Genomic DNA, 22,002 nt, shown 5'->3' on the forward strand with positions numbered 1-22,002 from the left:
CACGGCTCAGTAACATTTAATAAGTGATATGGGGACGCTCATTTTTTTAAAGTAACAGAGTCCCCCTACTTTAATTTTGCCAAGTCGAGCACTGACTATGATGGTAAGTTATAAAACTCACCTCTTTATTTAAAACTACTTGTTTAAAAGAAAAAGCTATCTATATAAAAATGTGCTATACGTCTTCATGACGTACACCTACGATAAGTAGGTAACTACTACATATTATTACTAGAAATTTACAAGCGAGACTTAAAATTGTTATTAAAACACTATACCTACTTCTTTGACGACAGAAACCGATTGAAACAGATAACGGAACACAATAAATGAACCGATTAAATTAATATTATAAACTTAATGTATCAATAAAAGTAAAATAATAATAATATATTAAGCAAACCACAATAACAATTAACTGGGAATAATCTGATACTTCTATGTAATATTCATAATATCGGTTTTCGATAAGCTTAATCATGGATACTAGTTAATTTTACTGTGTATCTAAGTAATTATATTTTACATTATTCATAGACGACAAAAAGCGAATAAACTCTTCGTTACCTAATATACGTTATAGTTCTCCGTCGAGATAAGAGTTAGGTAAATGACATTGATGAATAAGTTTAAATTCTTGAGAACGTTGAACTGCATGACATAGGTAAATATATCATGTATTATTTGAAACACTTTTAATTTATATACTATTTTCAAGAAAAATACTTCATTTAAATTATATTAAAAATGATGGTGTTGATCATTCTTAGGTCCAGGTTAAAATGTTATAAATATAATTAAATAGTATAGGTATATACTTAATTATTACTTAGTTATTATTATTAAGTTTTAAGTGCTGAAGTTTTCGAATGTAACAGAGTTATGATAAACTGTTGAATATATTATACGGAATTCAAAACGATATTTCTATATCTATTACTAAATTTTTACAGTTTCTGTGACATGGACTATGGAGTCGACGTCGCGAAAATAATGGGGTTTTTAAATTAATGACATTAAAATTTCGAAACGCAAAATCCTTCGCTTTCAAATAAAAATATGTGCGAATAATATTTATTAATATTCGTCCGATGTTTGTGCGCTTAATGCATTAATTAATTGTTTTTGTATGTATACAACCTGGTATATTAGGTATTCACGCGAGATGATTTTTGTAAGGACGGTGTCAAGTACGTATTTTTGCATTGTAACAACACCGCTATAGAAGAATCGTACAATATATTATAGATATATTGACAGTTATAATTATTATTGTTTTAATATTTTATTCATATAAGTACCTATAATATTATCATTGACCGTAGAGATGTATACCATATATAACTGGTATCTGGTATAGTCTTATATATAGTAAATATAGCTAACTAGTAGGTATACCTATATGTATCTATATTATTTATATATTCAATGGTATATCTACATGTCATATATGTGGATCGTGATTTGTGGGCATGTATAATTTATATGGGCATCTATAGATATAGGCAGTAGGCATAACTCGTATGGCAGAAAATTATTCCTATAATTATATTAGGTATGCTTGTTTAACATTTAACGTGTAGTTACTACTATAATAACTACTACAGGTTATAATTTAATAGGAAAGCGTTATTTTTATTTTGAGAGGAGGGTGCGTTCATAAATGGCCTCCATAATCGTTTCATATAAAAAAATAATGGTAATTTTGACTTCAATATTATATTGTTAATTGTTATCTATATTTTGTAATATTTAATGCAGTTAAGGCGTATAATTTTATTTGCTGAGTATTATACTATAATATTATATTAACTACTATTTGTCGTTGACATTTCAGATACCTATACTTATAGAGAAATAAAATCTTTTAAGCAAATAACAATGAACAATATCATATTATGATTATGTTAATTGAAAAGATATTAGATATTTACCAGCAGGAACAAATTATTATCGTTCAGTTAACTAGAGTTGGTCAATATTTTATAAGTGTTTTATTGATTAGGTAGGTACCTAATTAAAGTTAGTAAGTTTAAATGTTTAATTGTTGTATATTATAGTTATAGTGCATTACTATATATAGTTGGTACTATAATATATTATTTTATGCATTTTATACAGAATTGAATTTGAAAAATATATTATAATATAATAGACGTATATAGGTACCTAAACTGGCTACAACATTATGCATATTATGACTATAAATGTAGTCTATATCCAATATATATGTTATAATATGTGTGTTTATATACAAAATATTAATTTGAAGTTAATTATGTAATTAAACTATAATATAATTAATAAGCTATTGTCCATAGTTGGCTGATGTAAATACAATATTATATAATTATACAGAACATCTCGTTCATATAAATAATGTCACGTTTTGTAAAGCATTATTATTATTAACATTATAATAATTTACAGTCAACTTTGGATTTACGAAAATATTATAACAATCAACAATATGTTGAATAATAATGTTTAAATTACTACAACAAGTACCTACTATTGTTAGGTATTATTTGTTATTAAAATATTGATGGTGAGTAGACAAATAGAAGATAAATAGTTGCATAATAATACCTACCCATGTCTAAATATTTTTAATATGTTGTAAGTTAAAATGATTAATAACAATCAGATACAATATGTGTATATTAATATATGTTAAAAATATATTGGATCACAGCCCACAGGCAAATAATAGCTTAAAAAAATAACAGATATCATATATAAAATATATTAACATAGTTTTAATATTAAGATTACACCCCCATGTGTTGCAGAGCCGTGGTTAGGAATTTTGAATAGTGGAGGGGGCTTCAAATTTTTAACAGGGGAAATTGCCTGATCTAATAGGAGAAATACAATAGTTATAATTAGTAATAGTACATATATATTTGTCAAGTGTCCATGGGGGGATGGCCCCCATAAACCTCCTAAATCTGCCTCCCCTTTGAGCACTGATGTGTCTCAGTAAAGTATATCATAGCAAAATATAACGTTCAGCAGTTTCGATTGTGTTGTTAGTATCAATATTAAAGGTAATTGACCTATGTGTAAAACATAGCATATTTTTTTGTTGTTGGTTATTTGGATATTTTTAATTTTGCAAGACATAGGCATTTTTAAATTGTGATATTTCACATACGCATTTAAAAATTAAAATATCCAGAAAAAATCAGATAATATTCTTATACTTCAGTTTGATAATAGGCTAACATTAAAATTACTAACAAAATTGGAACTGCTATGGTCGAAAATGTGTATTGTAATACCTACGTTTTTAGTACGTTTTGTTATTGTTAAGATAATTTTTTTAGATTTTTTGTTCTACGTAAGGATTGTCCTGTAGCGATACAAACTTCTGTAAAGAAGAACCTAATTCGAAGTTCGAATGAGTTGTTTCTTAGTTATTAAAATGTTTGTTCAAAGAATAATAGTCCTTAAAAATGGTTATAATAAATAATTTAATATATTAGTATATTGTTCAATATAGATGTAATATCGAATCTACTATTTATTATACTATATTGGGCCATTCTTACAAATTATTAATATTGATGGATTAATATTAATCAAATCACCATAGCTCCATATCTTACAAGTCCATTATCATGGACCAATATTATCTTTAGTAGACAAGGTTAAATGACTCAAAACTACTAGATGAACAAATTTTGATTCTGAAATTATCCAGTAAATAACTTACAGTAGAAAAGGGGAGTTCTCATTTAAAAAAATAAGTTTGTATCTCCACAGGATTCACTCCTTAAGTAGTAGAAAAAATATCAAGAATTTGAAAATATTGTCTTCAAGTACATCTAAACATTTAAAAAATCAGATTTTGAATAACTGCATTATTGAAGACAAAATAGGGTGAGCATACTTATTGAATCGCCCTTTATAAATAATATATGGTCTTATTACCGAGATCTGAATACGCTAATAATGTTGGGTAAAATAGTAGTTTTCTTTCCTAATTGTGACTCACTTGCAGAAAATATCTTATTTACGTTCATAAATTGTAATATAATATAGTCTTATATATTATTTAAATATATGCGGTACAAATTATAATAGAAACTCATATTATAGATACCTTTTACTACTTACTATATAGATACACTGCATTTTAACGTTTCAACTAAATTTACGTTAAGTTTAATAAGTATACATTATACGCCCAGCATGCATTACTCTGTTATTAGGTAGTTTATAATATAACTACTTGTACTTATATTACCTATTAATTATTATTATAGGCAGTACTTGGATGAATTACTATTACGTATATAGATAGAATTACATGTTCTTTGCTGTGTTTTTGATTGTTTAATAATATTATGTATCGCTTAGGTAGCTGTTTTTTATCAAAATAAAATATATGCGGTATTTTTTGTATTGTTGTGAAGTTTCATCTATAAGCATATATCGTATTATGTTATTAATTATTATATTATACATTTTAAAAGATGATTTACATAGGTACAACTGTTTGAAGTTCGAACCATTTGATTTTATCTACGTTTATGTATATAATATAAGGATTTTTAATTGAATTTATAATAAATTATTAATATATATTATCACGAATACACTCTGTTACGATAATTTACTACAAATCATTTAGAAATAACTAGGTACCTATTTTAAATAAATTTTCAATTTTAGAGAAATATTATTATAGGTGGAATCAAATTTTTAATTTATAACGACGACATCGCCACATCGGGTATCATATAAGTACTACAAAATATAATTACCTACGTATTATGTAATACGTTCTAGGTATAGTTTTAAAGACGTAATTTGGCAATGTATATTATTATAGGTAAGTGTACATGTACGATATGTGTGTTTTTTTTTTTGTTCATTTGGGCAATATTATTATACGAAAGAGATATAATAAGCCGTCCTGATAAATAACTAAAACGAGTGTTTTAAGATTAAAGTAAAAATGCGCACTGCGCAGTACAATATTTTTGATATATACTTATACCAAAACGAGGAAGTAATATATGTAAACAAATTACCTACATATTTATTTAAAAGACATAAAAATTTTGAAATAGGTATACAACGCTTAATGTCCTTTTAAAAATAAAGTTATGTTGTGGTCTTTCCGTCTATAGATACCGACATATCGTACATAGTATGTATAAGGTGAACGGCCTCGGAATGAGGTTTCCCAATGAAAAAACGTTTTTTCTGGAACTAAATTAATACACGTTTCCTATAACCATCGGTCATAATTCATGCTATAGAATAATTTAATACTATATAGAACAATAACTTTAGCTTGAGGAACATGTGCATATACACATAGGAGAGCTGATCTCTCTATATTAGCAGGGGATGAAGTTGAAAATCAATAGTACAACAAAATTAAAGAAATGTATAGCTGAAATTTATAATGTGTACCTATAGTGGCGGAGCCAGGGGGGGGGCTAAGAGGGCTATAGCCCCCTCATTGACAGTGTTGACCTTAAAAGTGTATCAAGATTAAAAAAAAAATAAAACGTGTAAATAAAAGACATATTGTATTTGTATTTTTTGTATTTTTTTGTGAGACTTAGCATCTTCCTCCTCATACAAAATTCTTGGCTACGCCACTGGGTGTATACAAGTTGACAACAGCCATAGCCGAACGTTCCTTCAGTATACCTACCTAACACCTAACAATTAACATGATTTGATTAAACTTTTAATAAAATAAGGAATCGTATGGGACCAGAAACATTACATACTGTATCTAAAATAACATTAAACTATTGAAGGACCAATATTGTAGGTACTCGAGAAAAAGCTCCTGAATGATGTCATAGGCGCTTGTGCGCACTACGCACGACTGCACAAGTGCAAAATAAAATAGCGCCAAATTCGACTTATTCAAATTTTTAAATTTTATATTTTGCAATAATTGTTGTTGTCTATATTGTCCTATAATGTAATATAAAATCCAACAAAAACCTAACTGAGTAAAAATGGCCAAGTCCCAGAACACCTCCCAAAAAAGACTGACTATCAAAGTAGTGATATATTGATTGCGATCAAATCTGCTCCTGTCTCTTTCTTTAGTCAATAACCTTAATACACAAATACATTCACGTGCAACAAATCTCTTTTAATATAATTGTATATTATCACTTGGCCAGTTTCTAATTTTATCTCTTTGACGTTGTCTTCGACTGAAATAGATTTCAATCATCTGCCTGTTATTTTTCTTTGAAACTGAACATAAAGTCAGAAATACACAATATATTAAAATATAGGAATATATAAGAATATACAGGCTACGTCTTGGGGTGTCATGTAACTACGTAAGTTAGACACGACCAGCCAAATTAATAGTCATTATAGTCAATAGGTTAAGTATTCTATGTTTCAGGTTTCTGTATTGTCAGCTCGACAGCCTCAACTACAACTGCTGTATACTGTATAGCATCCGAGCGTCAGGTGAAATCGATTTAGCCCAAGTGTAAATTGATTAACGAATGAAATAATGTAATGCATGATTCACAATACTATTATATTATGGGTACCTAATTAGCATATAATAAAGACATAAAGTCTATATCGTGTACCTGGCATACTGCCTTGCCTCGAGGCTCGAACAACATTTTAATTTTTATAATGGTTACGATAAAAATTATTTCAAAAGTGCTCAAAATTGGCTTATCATATATTATACACAGCACACATAATATATTTTATATTATATGAACTTCGGTCCTTCGGTGAGGACTAAGAAGTTAATCGCTTTTCGCAGAATCATATAATCGCTTTGCAAATTTGTATTTAAAAAAAAATAGGTACCTACCTACCGTAGATACTACCTACCGTAGATATAAAACATAAGTACGGATATTACTTCTGTCTCCATATAATATGCAATATAATTTATTATTTACTTATTGGACTTTGTATCTTTAAATTCAATTTGTATTACTTCATACTTGTGGTGATTTTATTGCATTGTGTAAAAAGGAACAATTACGTCAAAGTTTGCAATACTTACCTATTATTGATAATATACTGTATACTAATTTATATGACGTAATTAGTAATAACTAAATAATAATTAAAAATAAATATTGCATCACAAAACGATTTAATACAAAAAATTAAATGACTATACCTATCTATGTTGTTTGTGTTCAGTTACAGTTGTATATATTATATATGTATATGTATAGGTTTGTATCTATACATACGAGTATACGACACAAATCTCACAATAATAGTGTACCACTTCCCTAATTACTGGTAGTCGGTAGGTATTCCACGGAATTATAATCATATTCATAATTCATATAATAAACATATTATAGCAATATGGAATATAGGTACCATAATATTATGTACTCGTAGCATTATTATATTGCACACTATAATACACGTATTATTATACACTTGATGTATATTATGTAGAACATTATAATATTTCCACGGTAAAAATTAGTTATCCCTGAACGTGGACTTGATCATCTAATATTATATAAACATATAAATATATCGTGCTTTAATCCTGTACATGACGCAGCTTTAACGCATAAATCCACACTCGAGTAAAATCACGCTAGTCGAGTTATCTCTATGAGTAACCGGTTGTTTTTAAATATTTTTATTTATATCACACGTGCCCGGCATGTCTGATGTACACTTTAGTGTCGTGTGCATTGTTCATTTGTTCGTATAATATATATATATATGTATATATGTTTATGTGGCGGAGACAATGACAAAACGTGGAATTCAAAACTGTTTTGGGTTAGGCGCGTCTTATAACTCTCATATTATATTGTTATCAATAATATATTGAACATTTGGACGCCAATATAGGAAATTTAGTTATACTCATCTTATTATATTGTACTATTTGGTTGGTGTGGAGTGTGGACACCGATACACAGTTATATTGCCGAGGTATGACATGACATTACTACAAAGTGCAAACGACGAATGACGATTAAGCACATAATAATAATAATAATTATTATTATTATTATTACCTATAAGGTGTATGTATATGTATTTTGTAAATATTATGATATATGGGTACCTATACTTGCATATTATTAATTTTAATGTTATCATAGGCTTAGGGTAGTAAAATGTTTTTTTTTTGGGGGGGAGGGGGGGTGCGCCTAACTACGCCTATGAATATTATGCATTTCATAATATTTCAAGTTTTTCCACTTTATTCGGGTCGTAATAATTAAAAATGTGGCTCGATCAATGTGCAAATGTTCCCTCGTACAGTCGTAGATATTATGGAGAATCCAAATATTTTTTCAGAATGAAAATCGTGATAATTGTCGACACGTATCGTTGGAATTAGAAACAGTAGTTTTTTACGAAAAAAGACGTGTTGGTGAGGCCCCTTAATAATACAATCAAGGAGCAGTGACGTAGGGACTAGGGAGTTCAAGAGTTGATGGAAGTCGGAAGATGTTTATTTTGAAGCAATATTACACTTAAATAATAAAATACAGTTTAAATAGTACTTAATGGAAGTGTTGGGCGTCTTAGTATTATAATTTATAAGAATACATTTAAAAGTAATTATTACGTTGGATTTCTAGTCAATTGTACTACGCGAAAACTTTTAGATTCTGAGCAAAGCGATGAATGTATTGATTTTACAATGATGTGTTTATTTTTTTGGTCTGTCATCACTGTTTGGGGCAGTAACACTGTTTCGATTTTCTTCAATAGTATCTTGTTCGATGGGAAAGTGAATCTAGTTGGTGCATTTGGGAGGTCAACATTTGAAATTATACTCTATATTATATACATTTATAATATACTAATTGTAAATGGTTAAATCACAACAGATTATCTACAGACGGATATACTTAAGCCTGTTAGATTAAAATATTTATTACTTATTATTTATTAATAAATATTACGATTGACGAGTTGATTGGTATAAACTACTACAAAGTGTAATGAATTTACTGACATCTTGTTATAATAAGAATTGAAATGCTTATATTTTATCTGACAAATTATTCTTGTTAAAAATTAAACAATGAATTATCACACGTTATAGTATAATATTATCTATAGTCTATAATGTTAATGATTATGAATTGATATAATTTTTATTAAAGCATTAAAATGTTTCGAGTTTTTTTACTATTTTTATGGTATGAAAAAGATGGGAATTTTTATAAATCAGAAAAAAAGGGTTTTAGTAGTTCTATAGTTCCAATATTTTGGCGGCGAGTGAGGTTGACAACGATTGTTAAATAACAAAAAATAATCAAATATTCAAATGCTTAATAGTTAATGTTAATTTTAAGAAAATAAACATGGGATACTATGATATAGTAATAGATGTATATTATTTAGAGGTACCTACTATAATAAATTGTAAAGTTACTGAAATATCAAAATTATGCCTGACGATAATTGATAAGTCATATCATATATTATATCATTGATGAGTCAAATCTAAAAAATACAAAGTTGGTTTTTTCCTATAGATGTTAATGACTATGTATTATGTATATATAAAGAATAAAATAAAGTAATAATGTTTAAATGCCACATATTATTTTTTAAATAGGTATAATATATTTTTTTTTTATCAAAAAATAATTAGGTTATAGTTAGTATACAATTTTGGTAACGTATTTTGCATTCATAATAATTTTAAAACTACTTAGGTACTCATATGAATCCCTTAATAAAAAATCAGAACACCACTACAGGATCGGGTATTCCCTCAAGACGTTTAAAAGACAACTAGTATCATAATGTTGTATAAGAATTGATAAAAAAAAAATTCAGTTAAAAAATGTCATGAAGTTTGCTCCTTTCATAAAAATTCTTACCATCATGTCATGTTTGCCACTTATTTTTAACCTAAAAAATTTAAAATAAATTTGATTGTGTTCCAAATATCGCACTTCATTTTATTTAGCCAATTATAGACATTGTCAATAATTTACTTATACGATGACAAATATGCAAATATATATTTTTTACCTAACCATGCTCAACTACACATATTATAAAATGATGTTTTTTAATAGTTGAATATTTTGCAGTAGTAAAATTACTACAAAATATCTCGTGCAATAATAACTATTTTGTATATTTCATTATCTCAATTCTCAGATAGATAATTAAAATATTACGATATGTTGATCGTATTATAAACTATAAATCATTAACTTATTATCTATAATATAATACTAGATACTAATGTCTATAATAAGTTGTAACAATATAAAAATTAACAAAGTACCTACCTATGATTTATATTTATTTAAATAGCAAATACGAAATATTTTACAATTTGCAATAAGGTAGGTACCTACTGTAGGTACCTAGATCCTGAAGGTTGGATTCAAAAACCCTATTTATTATTATAGTTATTCCGCATATTGGTGAAATTAAATTTTTTTCTTTGCAAGAACTGTACAAATTCATATTAAACAATTTCCTTGGGGTCATATAACTATATAAGTATAATAGATATTTATAGACATTTGAAATTTTCGATATTTTTTTTTTTTCTATAAATGTTGATAGAAAACTATTCGTTCGGTCAAATAGTTTAAAAATTAAGGCACAGACTTTATATTACTGCATATATTTTATAAGCATTTAAGCTTATAAAAAGTTTCTTATAAGATGTTATGATAGCTATTTATAAATATTAAAGATAGGCACGATTATTTTTAAAAAGCAATTTAAGTTCAAATTTTGACAAAATTCGTCAAATTCACGAAAATGTGCGAGTTATTTTTTAGTTAATAATTTGTAGCTAAGGCTTGATAATTGAATACAAGGTTCTTCATAAAAAGTTCATACTGTAATCAAAAAAATCACGAGGATAGGATAGTATAATATATAGGGAGAAATGCAATTTTTTTTTGCAACAATTAATTCAACCTACTTATTATTATTTATTACTATTAGCATTGATATCGATTAATATAAAATCCTAAGCGCCGAGGCTCCACCGTCTCCATTCACGCAATTGTTTTTCAAACTTTTACAATGACGTATCATTGAATTCAAAATCAACACATAATTACAGTGACCCACTCGACAACTACAACTGTATGTACACCAGAGTGGTACCTACTTGGCCACTTTTTTATTTTATTTATATTAATTAACGATATACTTTATATATAATATACTCGAGCATACTCTGCACACATATTCTTATAAGACTACATAACTACAACCACTGTACACAGTGGCACTCCACACCCCATAAGCCAATGTTACCATCTTATAATATTAGGTATATTGTTTTATTTATTGTCATGGAATTGCACTATATTGTACGAGTACTTATAAATTTATAAACATCTAAATTATTTGATTGTATATTGTATGTTATTATATTATATAGTTATATATAAGATATATTTTAATATGTTATGAAACTATGAATACATATTTACGATATTTTACAAAATATGACGCTTATTTTTGTGTTCACATAACAAAAGTATTTGTTTAAGTTGTAAATATGTTTACTGATAAAAGTATATAGTAGGTAAGTACTTCAGTATTTACTAGTTACTACTTGTACTTTGTTTTTGTTTACAGTCATTCTAATTAATTCAGAGTATTGCGTTTTAAAATAATATAGCTAGGTATGTATTCCCTTCCCTATAAAAAACAATTTCCATAACTTAAGTAAGCTTAGATTATAGATAATTAAATGTTTACCTGTGATTTGTGAATCGCTGTATCATATGTCGACTCAGTATTGGCGTTGGATATTGTCGTTTCTCCTTTTCTTTAACAGATGACTTTATAATTAGGTACCGACGGCGACGAGTATTTAATATTATATAATATATATTTTATAGGTACTTAGAATTCGGTTTAAGCGATGAAAAAATCAGAAACGCAACTGATATTATACGAATCCGTGATTAATTCATGGATAATTATTACGGATTTGTAAAAAAAAATAATTACGGACAATTATATTCATGAGTATACTGCGTAAAATATGACGTCTACAATAATGCGCATAGATAATATAGAATAATGATTAATGAACAATTAAAATTTAATTTTTTTTCCTTCCTTCTATATGGACCATATATAGCGGGCCTATCGCTTATATGTACATAATATTATAATCATATATACATATATAATTATATATAGTTCAGTTGTTTTATGAACTACGAGATCAACCGATTAGAATAAAACCAATAGCTTTAGTCGGAATAATGAGGCGAACAATTTACCGGATTGATCTCGTAATAATCTATAAGCAATCGTGTGAAAGGGGGAGAAATAATTATGATACATAGGTACTCTAAATGTCTACATAATATGGTCTTGTATAGACGTATAGTACCTGTATATTTTTAGCTGTAAAATAAAAAAAAGGTGGGTAAGTGTATGTCGCTCTGCTGTACAGTAGGTTACAAGTGGGTTACTGTATAATGGATAGTATTAAATTTGAATTCAATGATATAATATCACTGGATAAGAAAAACGATTCTGAGTGAAGACGGTTTGTCAGTCTAGGTATTAGACATACCTATTATAGGTATACTTATCTATAGCATTAAAAAAAAATTGACCTATAATAGGTATTAATAATAAATTCCAAATTAATCATATCACAATATCAATCATGTAACGCGTTATACATCAACAACAAACCGTGGTACTATCATAGATATATAATAGGTAGTATACTTTAGAAGTTTCAAGTACCCACAAATAATATTATACAATCATTACAATCACAACAAAATAACTTAAATAGTTATTCCAGGTTTTTTAATATGTAATTTCGTCCAAATTTGAAATTAAAATTACTATAAAAATAAACTGTGCTTATGTATTTCTTAGAATTTTTGGAAACAGAATTAAATATTTACGTGGAATCTTGTATTAAATTTTCAATCCTTAGATATAAAAGTTGAACATTTTATACATTTTTTAACTACAAAATAATTATTCAATTTTAAATTTGATAAATTTTGTCAAGATTTTAACTTCAAATGCTTATAAAAAAAAATTTCAGGATCCCTGTATTAATTTTTTACACTTTTTGACCCAATATATAAAACTTTATTGATATTTATAGAAAAAAAAACTAAAAAATTGAAAACTTACAATGTCCGTAAACAGCTCAAAAAGAGTCAAATTATTTTCAAAATTTTATCGTATATATAAAATGCTAATATAAACATTCAGTGAAATTTTCAAGTTTCTACAGTCATTCGTTTTTTAATTACAACAAAATAAGAAAATCGTCTCATGAGAAATCGAGCAATTATCAAATGTTGTAAAAATATGAATTTCAAACGCCCATAAAAGTTTAATTTGACTTTCTTATAGACATTTTTTTTTTTGATAAAGGTAGATTATCCTATAAGGAATCTTGTATCCCATTTTAAAATATTAGTTCTAAAAAGAAAAATTTTTACGAATTATAAACTCAATATAATTAGGTAATTTTCGTGATTTTTCCATATTTTGTCAATTTTTGGACTTTAAATGCTAATAAAAAAAAACTGTGACTAAGGATTTTTAATATTTTTCAAATGTCATTGTAACAATATAGTAGGAGCCTTGTATTAAATTTTCAAGTATTTTTACTCAACAAATAAAGATTTATTGACATTCATAGAAAAAAAAACTAATTAAATTGGAAACTGGAATTGTCCGTAAACAGTTCAAAATAAATCAAAATATTTTGAAAATGTTATCGTGTATAGAAAATGGAAATATAAACAACCATTGAAAATTTCATGTATCTATGGTCATTTGTTTTAAAGTTACACCAAAAACCAAAATCGATTTTCTCGAAAACATATTTTGCGTAAAAATTCCCGTTTTTCCTTAATTTTTCTTTTGTTTTTCCCGGCGCTTTTGAAAACTACTGGGAAATTTTGATCTCCCCAATGCACCAACGATATTCACTTTCTGATCGAACAAGATACTGAAGTTGAAAATCGTAGCATTATTTCGACTACTTATCGTGTACACAGACACACAAAAAAAAAATAAAAAAAAAACACATCATTTTAAAATCAATACATTCATCGTTCCACTCAGAATCTAAAAGTAATAGCTGGGCACTAGACTCATTGTACGTAAGACACTCAAAACATAAATTTGAGTCGTTACAAAACAACATTTTTTTATCGTCATAATTTTTGAATTTTGTTACTCTTTTAAATGATAACATACATTTTTAATTTCATGTTCCTAAGCAGAATATTATCCAGAGTATTTCGATCTATAAAAATAAAATGTCAGATAAGTAAGTAGCTACAGGCGCGGATTCAGGGGGGGGGGCTATGGGTGCTCGGGCACCCCCTGTCGTCTAAGCCACTAATAAAATAAATTTGTATAATAATCTAAAATTACATAATCTAAAATATAAAGGTGTAACCATTTTTTTTAAAATTCTGATCGGAACGATGTGTGGATGATGTGTTTTTTTAAATTTTTTCTTTTTTTCTGTCATCGCCGTATTTGGGGCAGTACAATACTGCTTCGATTTTCTTCAACAGTATCTCGATCGATGGGAGAGTGAATCTAGTTGGTTCATTCAGAATGTCAAAATTTAAAATTGCAATAGTTTTAAAAGCGCCGGGAAAAATAAAATAAAAATTAAGGAAAACGGGAATTTTTAGCAAAATAGGGTTTCGACGAAATCAATTCTGGTTTTTGGTGTAACTCTAAAACAAATAACCTGCTACATGAAATTTTCACTGAATGTTTATATTAGAATTTTCTAAACACGATAAAATTTTCAATATATTTTGATTTGTTTTGAACATTTTTAGTTTCCAATTGTATAAGTATTTTTTTCTATGAATGTCAATAACATTTTAAAGTTTGAAAATGTATCAAATATTATATATTATATGAAACATTTTAAAAATACAGTCACATTTTTTTTTCTTATAAGCATTTAAAGTTCAAATGTTGACAAAATGGGTACATAAGAATCATGAAAATGTGCAAATTATTTTGAGTTAGAAATTCATAAGAATTTTTATTTTTGAATCTAAAATTAGAAAATGTAATCCAAGATTCCTCATTAGTATCTATGTCAGTACCTTAATCAAAAAAAAAAAACCTACCGGAAAGTTAAATTAAATTTTTACATCGTTGTATATTTTCTGGATTTCTCATGTAGGCATGAGTAAGCATGTAGCGATTTTCTTATTTTCTTGTAATTCAAACACGAATACTTGTAGATATACTTAAAATTTACATCATATATATAACATCTTATCAATTCCCATACTTGATAAAATGTACAAAATATTTTGAGCCGTTTTGACCTGTTTATGGACATTTTAAATTTTAAACGCTCAGAACCGTTTTTCTTAAACAATGATATTGTATAATTGAATTCAAATTTAACATCATCCATTACAGACTATACAGTGATCCAATTGTAACCTACTGTAAAGCAGAGCGACACCCACTTGCCCACCTTTTTTTTGAGCACCCCCTGTTAAAATCTTCTGGATCCGCGCCTGAGTAGCTATTTATTAGTTATAAGTATTTAAAGTTTAGATGAGCGGTTTAATGGACCAACATTTTCAAGCATATTCTTGCAGTATAACTCCTCTCCGCACAACTTAACTTTAAAGTTTAAATACTTATGATTTATGAAGATATTAATTATTAGCGTACTTGTTTGTTCTATCTCTGATTCACCATTCACGTTTAACATTTAAAATTTGCGTTCAGAAGAATGAACCTTGTGTTATTAACTTTAGTATCAGAGTGAATTGAAGTTCTTATCAAACTTAAAGTAAGAACTTTATCTGTTTTCTTAAAGTTCTTATGTTGGCATTCTTTATACGATATTCCAATTTTAATCCGAGCTATGAGTACCATCAACGTAAAATGTTACAATTTAAAAATATACTCATATATATCGTTTTAAAATTGAAATATTATAGTAGAAAATCCAATGTAAGAACAGAGACCATGTTCTTAAATTTAAGTTTAATAATACTCACAGTTTAATTTACTCTAATATTAAATCTAACAAGTAACAACACAAGGCTGGTTCTGCAAAACGCAAATGTGTTATGTTGTGCTTGAGTCTGCAGGCTGTCAGAGAGAAAAGACAAATAATGTGCCGACTGCTGACATCCTCTAAAAACTCATCAACGGTTCTCATTCAAAATTCAATTTATATAATATATCAAAGAACTCCAACATTTATTTTGTAGTGGAATAAGTATTTAAAAATTAATGTTTTATTTTAAAAAACTAAAAATAATAACGATAAAAAATAGTATAAATATTTATTTTTGTATAAAAATGTTGTTTTAAACCACTTAAAATTATGTAAAAAAAATATATTCAAAAACGTTGGTGGTTTTTGAAATAATGTGAGTCTTAGGTTGAAGTTAAATGCCAATCAACCGGTAGATAATAGACTGATATTGTACCCACGTTGTTTAATAACTAATAATGTACACAATATAAATAACTACCTATTATTTTGTAACCATAAACACATAATACTGTATATTCTATATAGTATAGGACATAGGTATTGTACTTTTACGTTGTACGTTATTATTATTATTATTGGTATGATATTAGGTATTATTATTATTTGTGCGCCGCGTGCCCGGTTTAAGTTAGAATAATGCATTTTCCATTTGGAGAGGGAAAACGCGTGGCCTTAGGGTGCCCATAATATCGACCAAATTTAATATAATGTGCAATATTATATACATAATACATAATATGCATATTCATATTCATGCGTATAGGTAAGGTCTATTGGCTCTGCCATACATGTAAGTATGTAATACATGCAGGTATAGCCAGTACCTACATAATTTTATGTTTACGTAATAATGTTCGACTTGCATTTTTTTTTTAAATTATGCAATTTGCACGGTGTGACGAAAACGTACACAACAACGTTTTATTAAATTGTATAAAAGTTATAATTAATTAATAGTTATAATAATAAATTAATAATAGCCTCTTACCTACATCGAGGCGGCATTCCACTACCAGCGTAACCTGCGTAGACCGTGTGGTCCGTGCAGTACAAAAATGTTCTTTTCATTCGCTAAATTAAATTTTATTGTTTAGTTTAGGACTTAATAATTTATTAAGATAAAACAATTTCTCTAGTTACATATTAATAACCACAGGTTAGGCAGTAAAATATTTTCAAGTTTCAACTGGTCGATGTAACTTAATATTCTGGTATTCAATATTCATCAACATAGAGAAATGTTCACGGATATAATATTATAATGGTAACGTGCACGTTATACGATATACCACTGTTTGAAATCACCTGTCAAGTGAATTCCCGTGGCGGGGGTTCCTATCGTAATCTAGTGCTGTGATTCCTTATCAGTTTATAAAATTTTAATGTTTAATCACTGAAACTTTCAACATTGAATCACTTCGTTTTCGTAGTTTTGGACTTCAAATTATTCAGTTCTCGAAAATACAAAATATACCTAATTATTTATTTAGCCAAACACGGGTAACCATTAAATATTAATAATGGTGCGTACCTTCTATATAAATATATAATGTTGATAGTATATACTTAATTTATATTTTAATGAATAATACTTACTTATGTCATTAGGTACCTAATAAATAATAATAATGATATAGTTAACATTATTATCTAAGGGCTCGTATTACAATAGTTAAAAGTAAGGTTAAACAGTGGAATTCGGCCGATAAAATCGGTGAGTTAAGTGTAATCGAGGTTTAAACTATGATTGTAAAACTGGCCCTAAGTTGTCTTATATTGGTACTAATCTGAGTTGGGAAGTTTTAATTAGAAAATTATTATTGTCTACTGTCCAAAAATCGAATAGTTGTATATTTTAATTTTATAATACAGTCAATGAGTAGTTACTGTAATAAGTAATAACAATGTCTACAATTGTTAAAGTATAATATAACTTGGTACACCAATATTTATTCGGTGTTACATTATTGTAATATAAAATATTGATTAAACTTAATAATTTTGTAACTACTACATACCTATTATTTTAATGATAATCTCATATCCTATAGACATGGTGATAAAGTAATTGATTTATAAATACATTCTGATGTCATTGATATAATTTAATTAATTTTTTTTAATTTATATTAATAAATATTCGATTAAATAGTAAGAACTAGGTAAACTAGTTAACTGGGTAGTTTTTTTTTTATATTTTTCATTAGTTAGGTAGGTAAATCCGAAATTTTTTTGCAAACTTGGTACCTATGTAATTTTAAAATTTTTTTACAAATTATGTTGTACCTATCACGGTTATCTACTAGATAAATTATTATAATTATTAATTAATAAGCATTGTATCTGTGTTTATCAGTACCTATTAACATACAAATTTATTTAAGGAAAACTAGTATAATATGTCTTATACTCTTTTTTGATGTCAAGAATGTGATGGTAAAAAAATTTCTATTATCAATTTGCAAGCCTACATTAACGTTAAATAACTTAATTTCATTACATTTGAGTTATAATAAAAAGAAGATGAGTACTTTGGAAAATGTTATTGATGGTTTAAATGATGTTAGACGTAGAATCGAAGTTGTGGCTCAAAAACGAAAGGAGGTAATAATTTATTTTTAACTTATTTATAATAAATTTATAATAAATTTTTTTTTAAAATATAATTATGAACTAGGTAGATATGTTATATTTTTAGGGAAATGTGGAACCACGGCTAGTTGCTGTTAGTAAAACAAAACCTATAGAACATATTATTGGCATTTACCAGAAAGGTCAAAGATATTTTGGGGAGAACTATGTCCAAGAATTGATTACTAAATCATCCGATGTTGAGGTAGGTATAACTACTATTTGATATTGAGTTTGTTTTGAAATAATTATCATCTTAATTGTTGACATTTATTTGTAATTTGTAAAGTTATTAGAAAAATGTCGAGACATAAAATGGCATTTTATTGGTCACATACAAAAAAATAAAGTTTCAAAAGTATTAATGGTTCCTGGTTTACATGTTATTGAAACAATAGATAGTGAAAAATTAGCAAATGCTGTAAATGATGGATGGAAAAAACTCAATAAAGAAAGTAAATTGAAAATAATGGTTCAAGTTAACACTAGTAATGAAAAAGGTTAGTACAATCAAAAAACTTGATGTTGTTATGTAATATATTACACCTAATATTATACTAAAAAACAAAAACTGAGATACATACATTTTTAATTTTTATTATTTTACAGAAAAATTTGGCGTAGCAACTGATACAGTAGTAGATTTATGTAAATTTATTATTGAGAAATGTGACCATTTAGAACTGATTGGTTTAATGACGATTGGTCAATATGGTTATGATTGTTCTCAAGGACCAAATCCAGATTTTTTGGTATTTACATATTATAATCTATATTGGACATTATTTATGATTTTATGTATTTTTAGGCTTTAATTGATTGTAAAAGAGATGTTTGTGATAAATTAAAATTAAATCCATCTGAAATTGAATTATCTATGGGCATGTCTGATGATTTTGAACAAGCCGTAAGTATACATTTAATATTTACAATATAAATTAATATATATAATAAGTTTCTAATGTTATTAATTTATTGTTATTTTGTCTCTAAAATGTATACATTAAACCAAATATTATTATGTAATAATAAGTATCATTGTATATTTTTGATATTTCAGATTGAATTAGGAAGTACAAATGTCCGAGTAGGAAGTAGTATATTTGGTTTTCGCGCAAGAAAAGAAAAACAATGATTTTTGGTAATAATAATTCATTAAAAAAAATATATTTGATACACCTAGGTATCTTATATTCTTTTAATTTAATATAACACTTAATTATTGTAACAATAAACATCTTAATATTACTCAAGTTTTAAAAAAATAAATGTTAACCATAAATGTACTTAAAAATATTCAAATGACATGAAATTATGTGAATTATAAAAGAAAAAATTACTGTAAAACTATTATCAACTATGTTTATTTAATTTTTTATTCAGAAAGAATAGAAAGTTATTATTTTAGAGATTTGCATGATTTTTGGAATCTCTGTATAATATTTACGCTAAGAAGTGACTCAACTTAAATAAAGCTGTCAAGTAGGTAAAGGTTACCATTCTGCCGTATAGTTGGTGTCAATGGTACCTCGTCATTGCGTAGGTTTCTGTAATGGATGTGTTACATTTAAATTCATTGGTAAATTATTAAATACAAAAAACAATTCTGAGTGGAAACAGTCTATTATTAGGTATATTTAATGGTATATTCTGATATCCATATTGCTATTAAACTTAAAAGTAGGTATGTCAAATTTTAACTTCATATGTTTGAAAAAAAAATTGTGCCTATGTGTTTTTAATAGTTTTGAATTGCTATAAGAACCACTTATCTGATATCTTAAATTAAAAGTTCAAGATTTTCATTTTCAAGCAAATTTTTATCAACACTAAAAAAACAAAATTTCAAGTCTCATATGCCTATAAATAAATTGAAATTTTTTAAATATTTTTTTAAAAATTTAATCGAGTATAGATAGTATAGACAATTATAATTTAAGTATGGTAGAATATTTCAGGGGTTCTACAATCAATATTTTTTAAATAACTAAATAACAAAAATTCGTTGAGAATATATCATTAGGTATTGTCTGTTTAAATATTATCCAATGTCGTAAAAATATTGTTGTGACATTGCACTTAACTTTATTTTAAATTTTTATTAAATAAACTTACAAAGAATCTTGTATCACATTTATAAGTGTTTAAATTTTAAATTTTAAAATTTAAATACAATTATTGTGGCTGTATTTTTGATATTTTTTAGTTGATACTTAAATAATAAAAAAACTAAGCAATTAAAAATATCAAGAAATAGCACAGAGCCAAAATATATTGAAAATTATACCAAGTCTGGTAAATGTTTTGTTCCTTAATTTCTTTTTGTATAGGTAATGAAAATTTTCAATGTTAGCCTCCTACAAGTACCAACTAGGTCTGATTTGCTACTAGAAACCTATCTCAAAGTTGAAAATTGAATAACTTGGTAAAGATTATCTTAATAGTTGCAAATAATATTAAATATACTACCTACTCAGAATTAACTATTTTTAACAGCCAATAATTGCTTAGATGATTTCTGATCTCACCCGCAGGCCTCTTCCAATAAGTTCAGTTTTTACAATTGAAAAGATATGATCCATCTGTTGTTAAAATAAGCGTCTATAGGATTTAATATTAATAGATTTAAAAATTAATCCTTAGAATGTACAAGACAATTAATCCATCTATTAAGTATTTTGTAGTATTAGACATCTGTGATATAGATAGATATTTTTTTTTGTTTTATCATAAGCGGGCAGTAATTATATTATATCTTAAGTTTGTAAGTAAGTTATCAAATTTACTTATTATGTTATTATACAGACTGTAAATTGTCTTTGTTTTTAATTTAAAAACAAATCGCTGAAGTTGAGACTAGGTAGAACAAAGGAACATTATTGAAGGTATCTCGACTTCTTGATGTTGAAGTAGAGGGAGGTAATTTTTCCGAAGTAGGTATTTATTAAATCACAAAAGTATAAAATTCCCAATCTTGGTAAAAATATTTGGTAATTGGATGAAATATAACAATTATAATTGGTCAACAGTTAATGTAAAACTATTTAACAACTTAAAAGAAATAAGTCAATTATAATTACTCCAAATGACAAAAATTGAAAAAAACTTGATTGGAAAGAAAACTTTTACTTTAGGAAATGGAAATAAATTTAAAACACATGCTATCTAGTATTTTAAATAAATATACCCTACCAAGTTAATAATTAGGTATGTTTTAAAGATATGAGGAATTATAAAGATTTATGCAATAAAATATTTATAAATAAAAATATTGTTTAAATTAATTTTCTCAAACCATAAATAATTATAAAACCAATACCTGTTTAAGCAAAGGCCAAAAAAATGTTGGCCTTTACTTAAGC

At 26.6% G+C, this 22,002-nt stretch overlaps 2 protein-coding genes across 6 annotated transcripts in view; one reads left to right on the plus strand and one right to left on the minus strand.

The window, feature by feature from the left end:
- Positions 1–12,051, minus strand: part of LOC100160486 (facilitated trehalose transporter Tret1) — a 26,948-nt gene extending 14,897 nt beyond the window's left edge. The window contains exon 1 of the mRNA XM_008187776.3: positions 11,713–12,051. The gene's annotated coding sequence lies outside the window, so the exon portion shown is untranslated. The remainder of the gene's footprint in view (positions 1–11,712) is intronic.
- Positions 12,052–17,396: 5,345 nt separating this feature from the next.
- LOC100169371 (proline synthase co-transcribed bacterial homolog protein-like) overlaps positions 17,397–22,002 on the plus strand; it is a 10,103-nt gene continuing 5,497 nt past the window's right edge. The window contains exons 1-7 of one of the 5 annotated variants that reach the window (XM_008185225.3): positions 17,397–17,532; positions 18,394–18,613; positions 18,708–18,845; positions 18,930–19,140; positions 19,250–19,392; positions 19,449–19,547; positions 19,701–19,988. In XM_008185225.3, the coding sequence (XP_008183447.1) occupies positions 18,443–18,613; positions 18,708–18,845; positions 18,930–19,140; positions 19,250–19,392; positions 19,449–19,547; positions 19,701–19,775 (837 nt within the window). In that variant the 5' untranslated portion in view covers positions 17,397–17,532; positions 18,394–18,442 and the 3' untranslated portion in view covers positions 19,776–19,988. Of the gene's footprint in view, positions 17,533–17,704; positions 17,724–18,386; positions 18,614–18,707; positions 18,846–18,929; positions 19,141–19,249; positions 19,393–19,448; positions 19,548–19,700; positions 19,989–22,002 lie in introns of those variants that run through there. The other 4 variants (XM_016805280.2, XM_016805246.2, XM_016805340.2 and 1 more) reach the window with 4 other exon arrangements.

The sequence above is a fragment of the Acyrthosiphon pisum genome, chromosome A2, assembly GCF_005508785.2.
Source record: "Acyrthosiphon pisum isolate AL4f chromosome A2, pea_aphid_22Mar2018_4r6ur, whole genome shotgun sequence".
NCBI lineage: Eukaryota > Metazoa > Arthropoda > Insecta > Hemiptera > Aphididae > Acyrthosiphon > Acyrthosiphon pisum.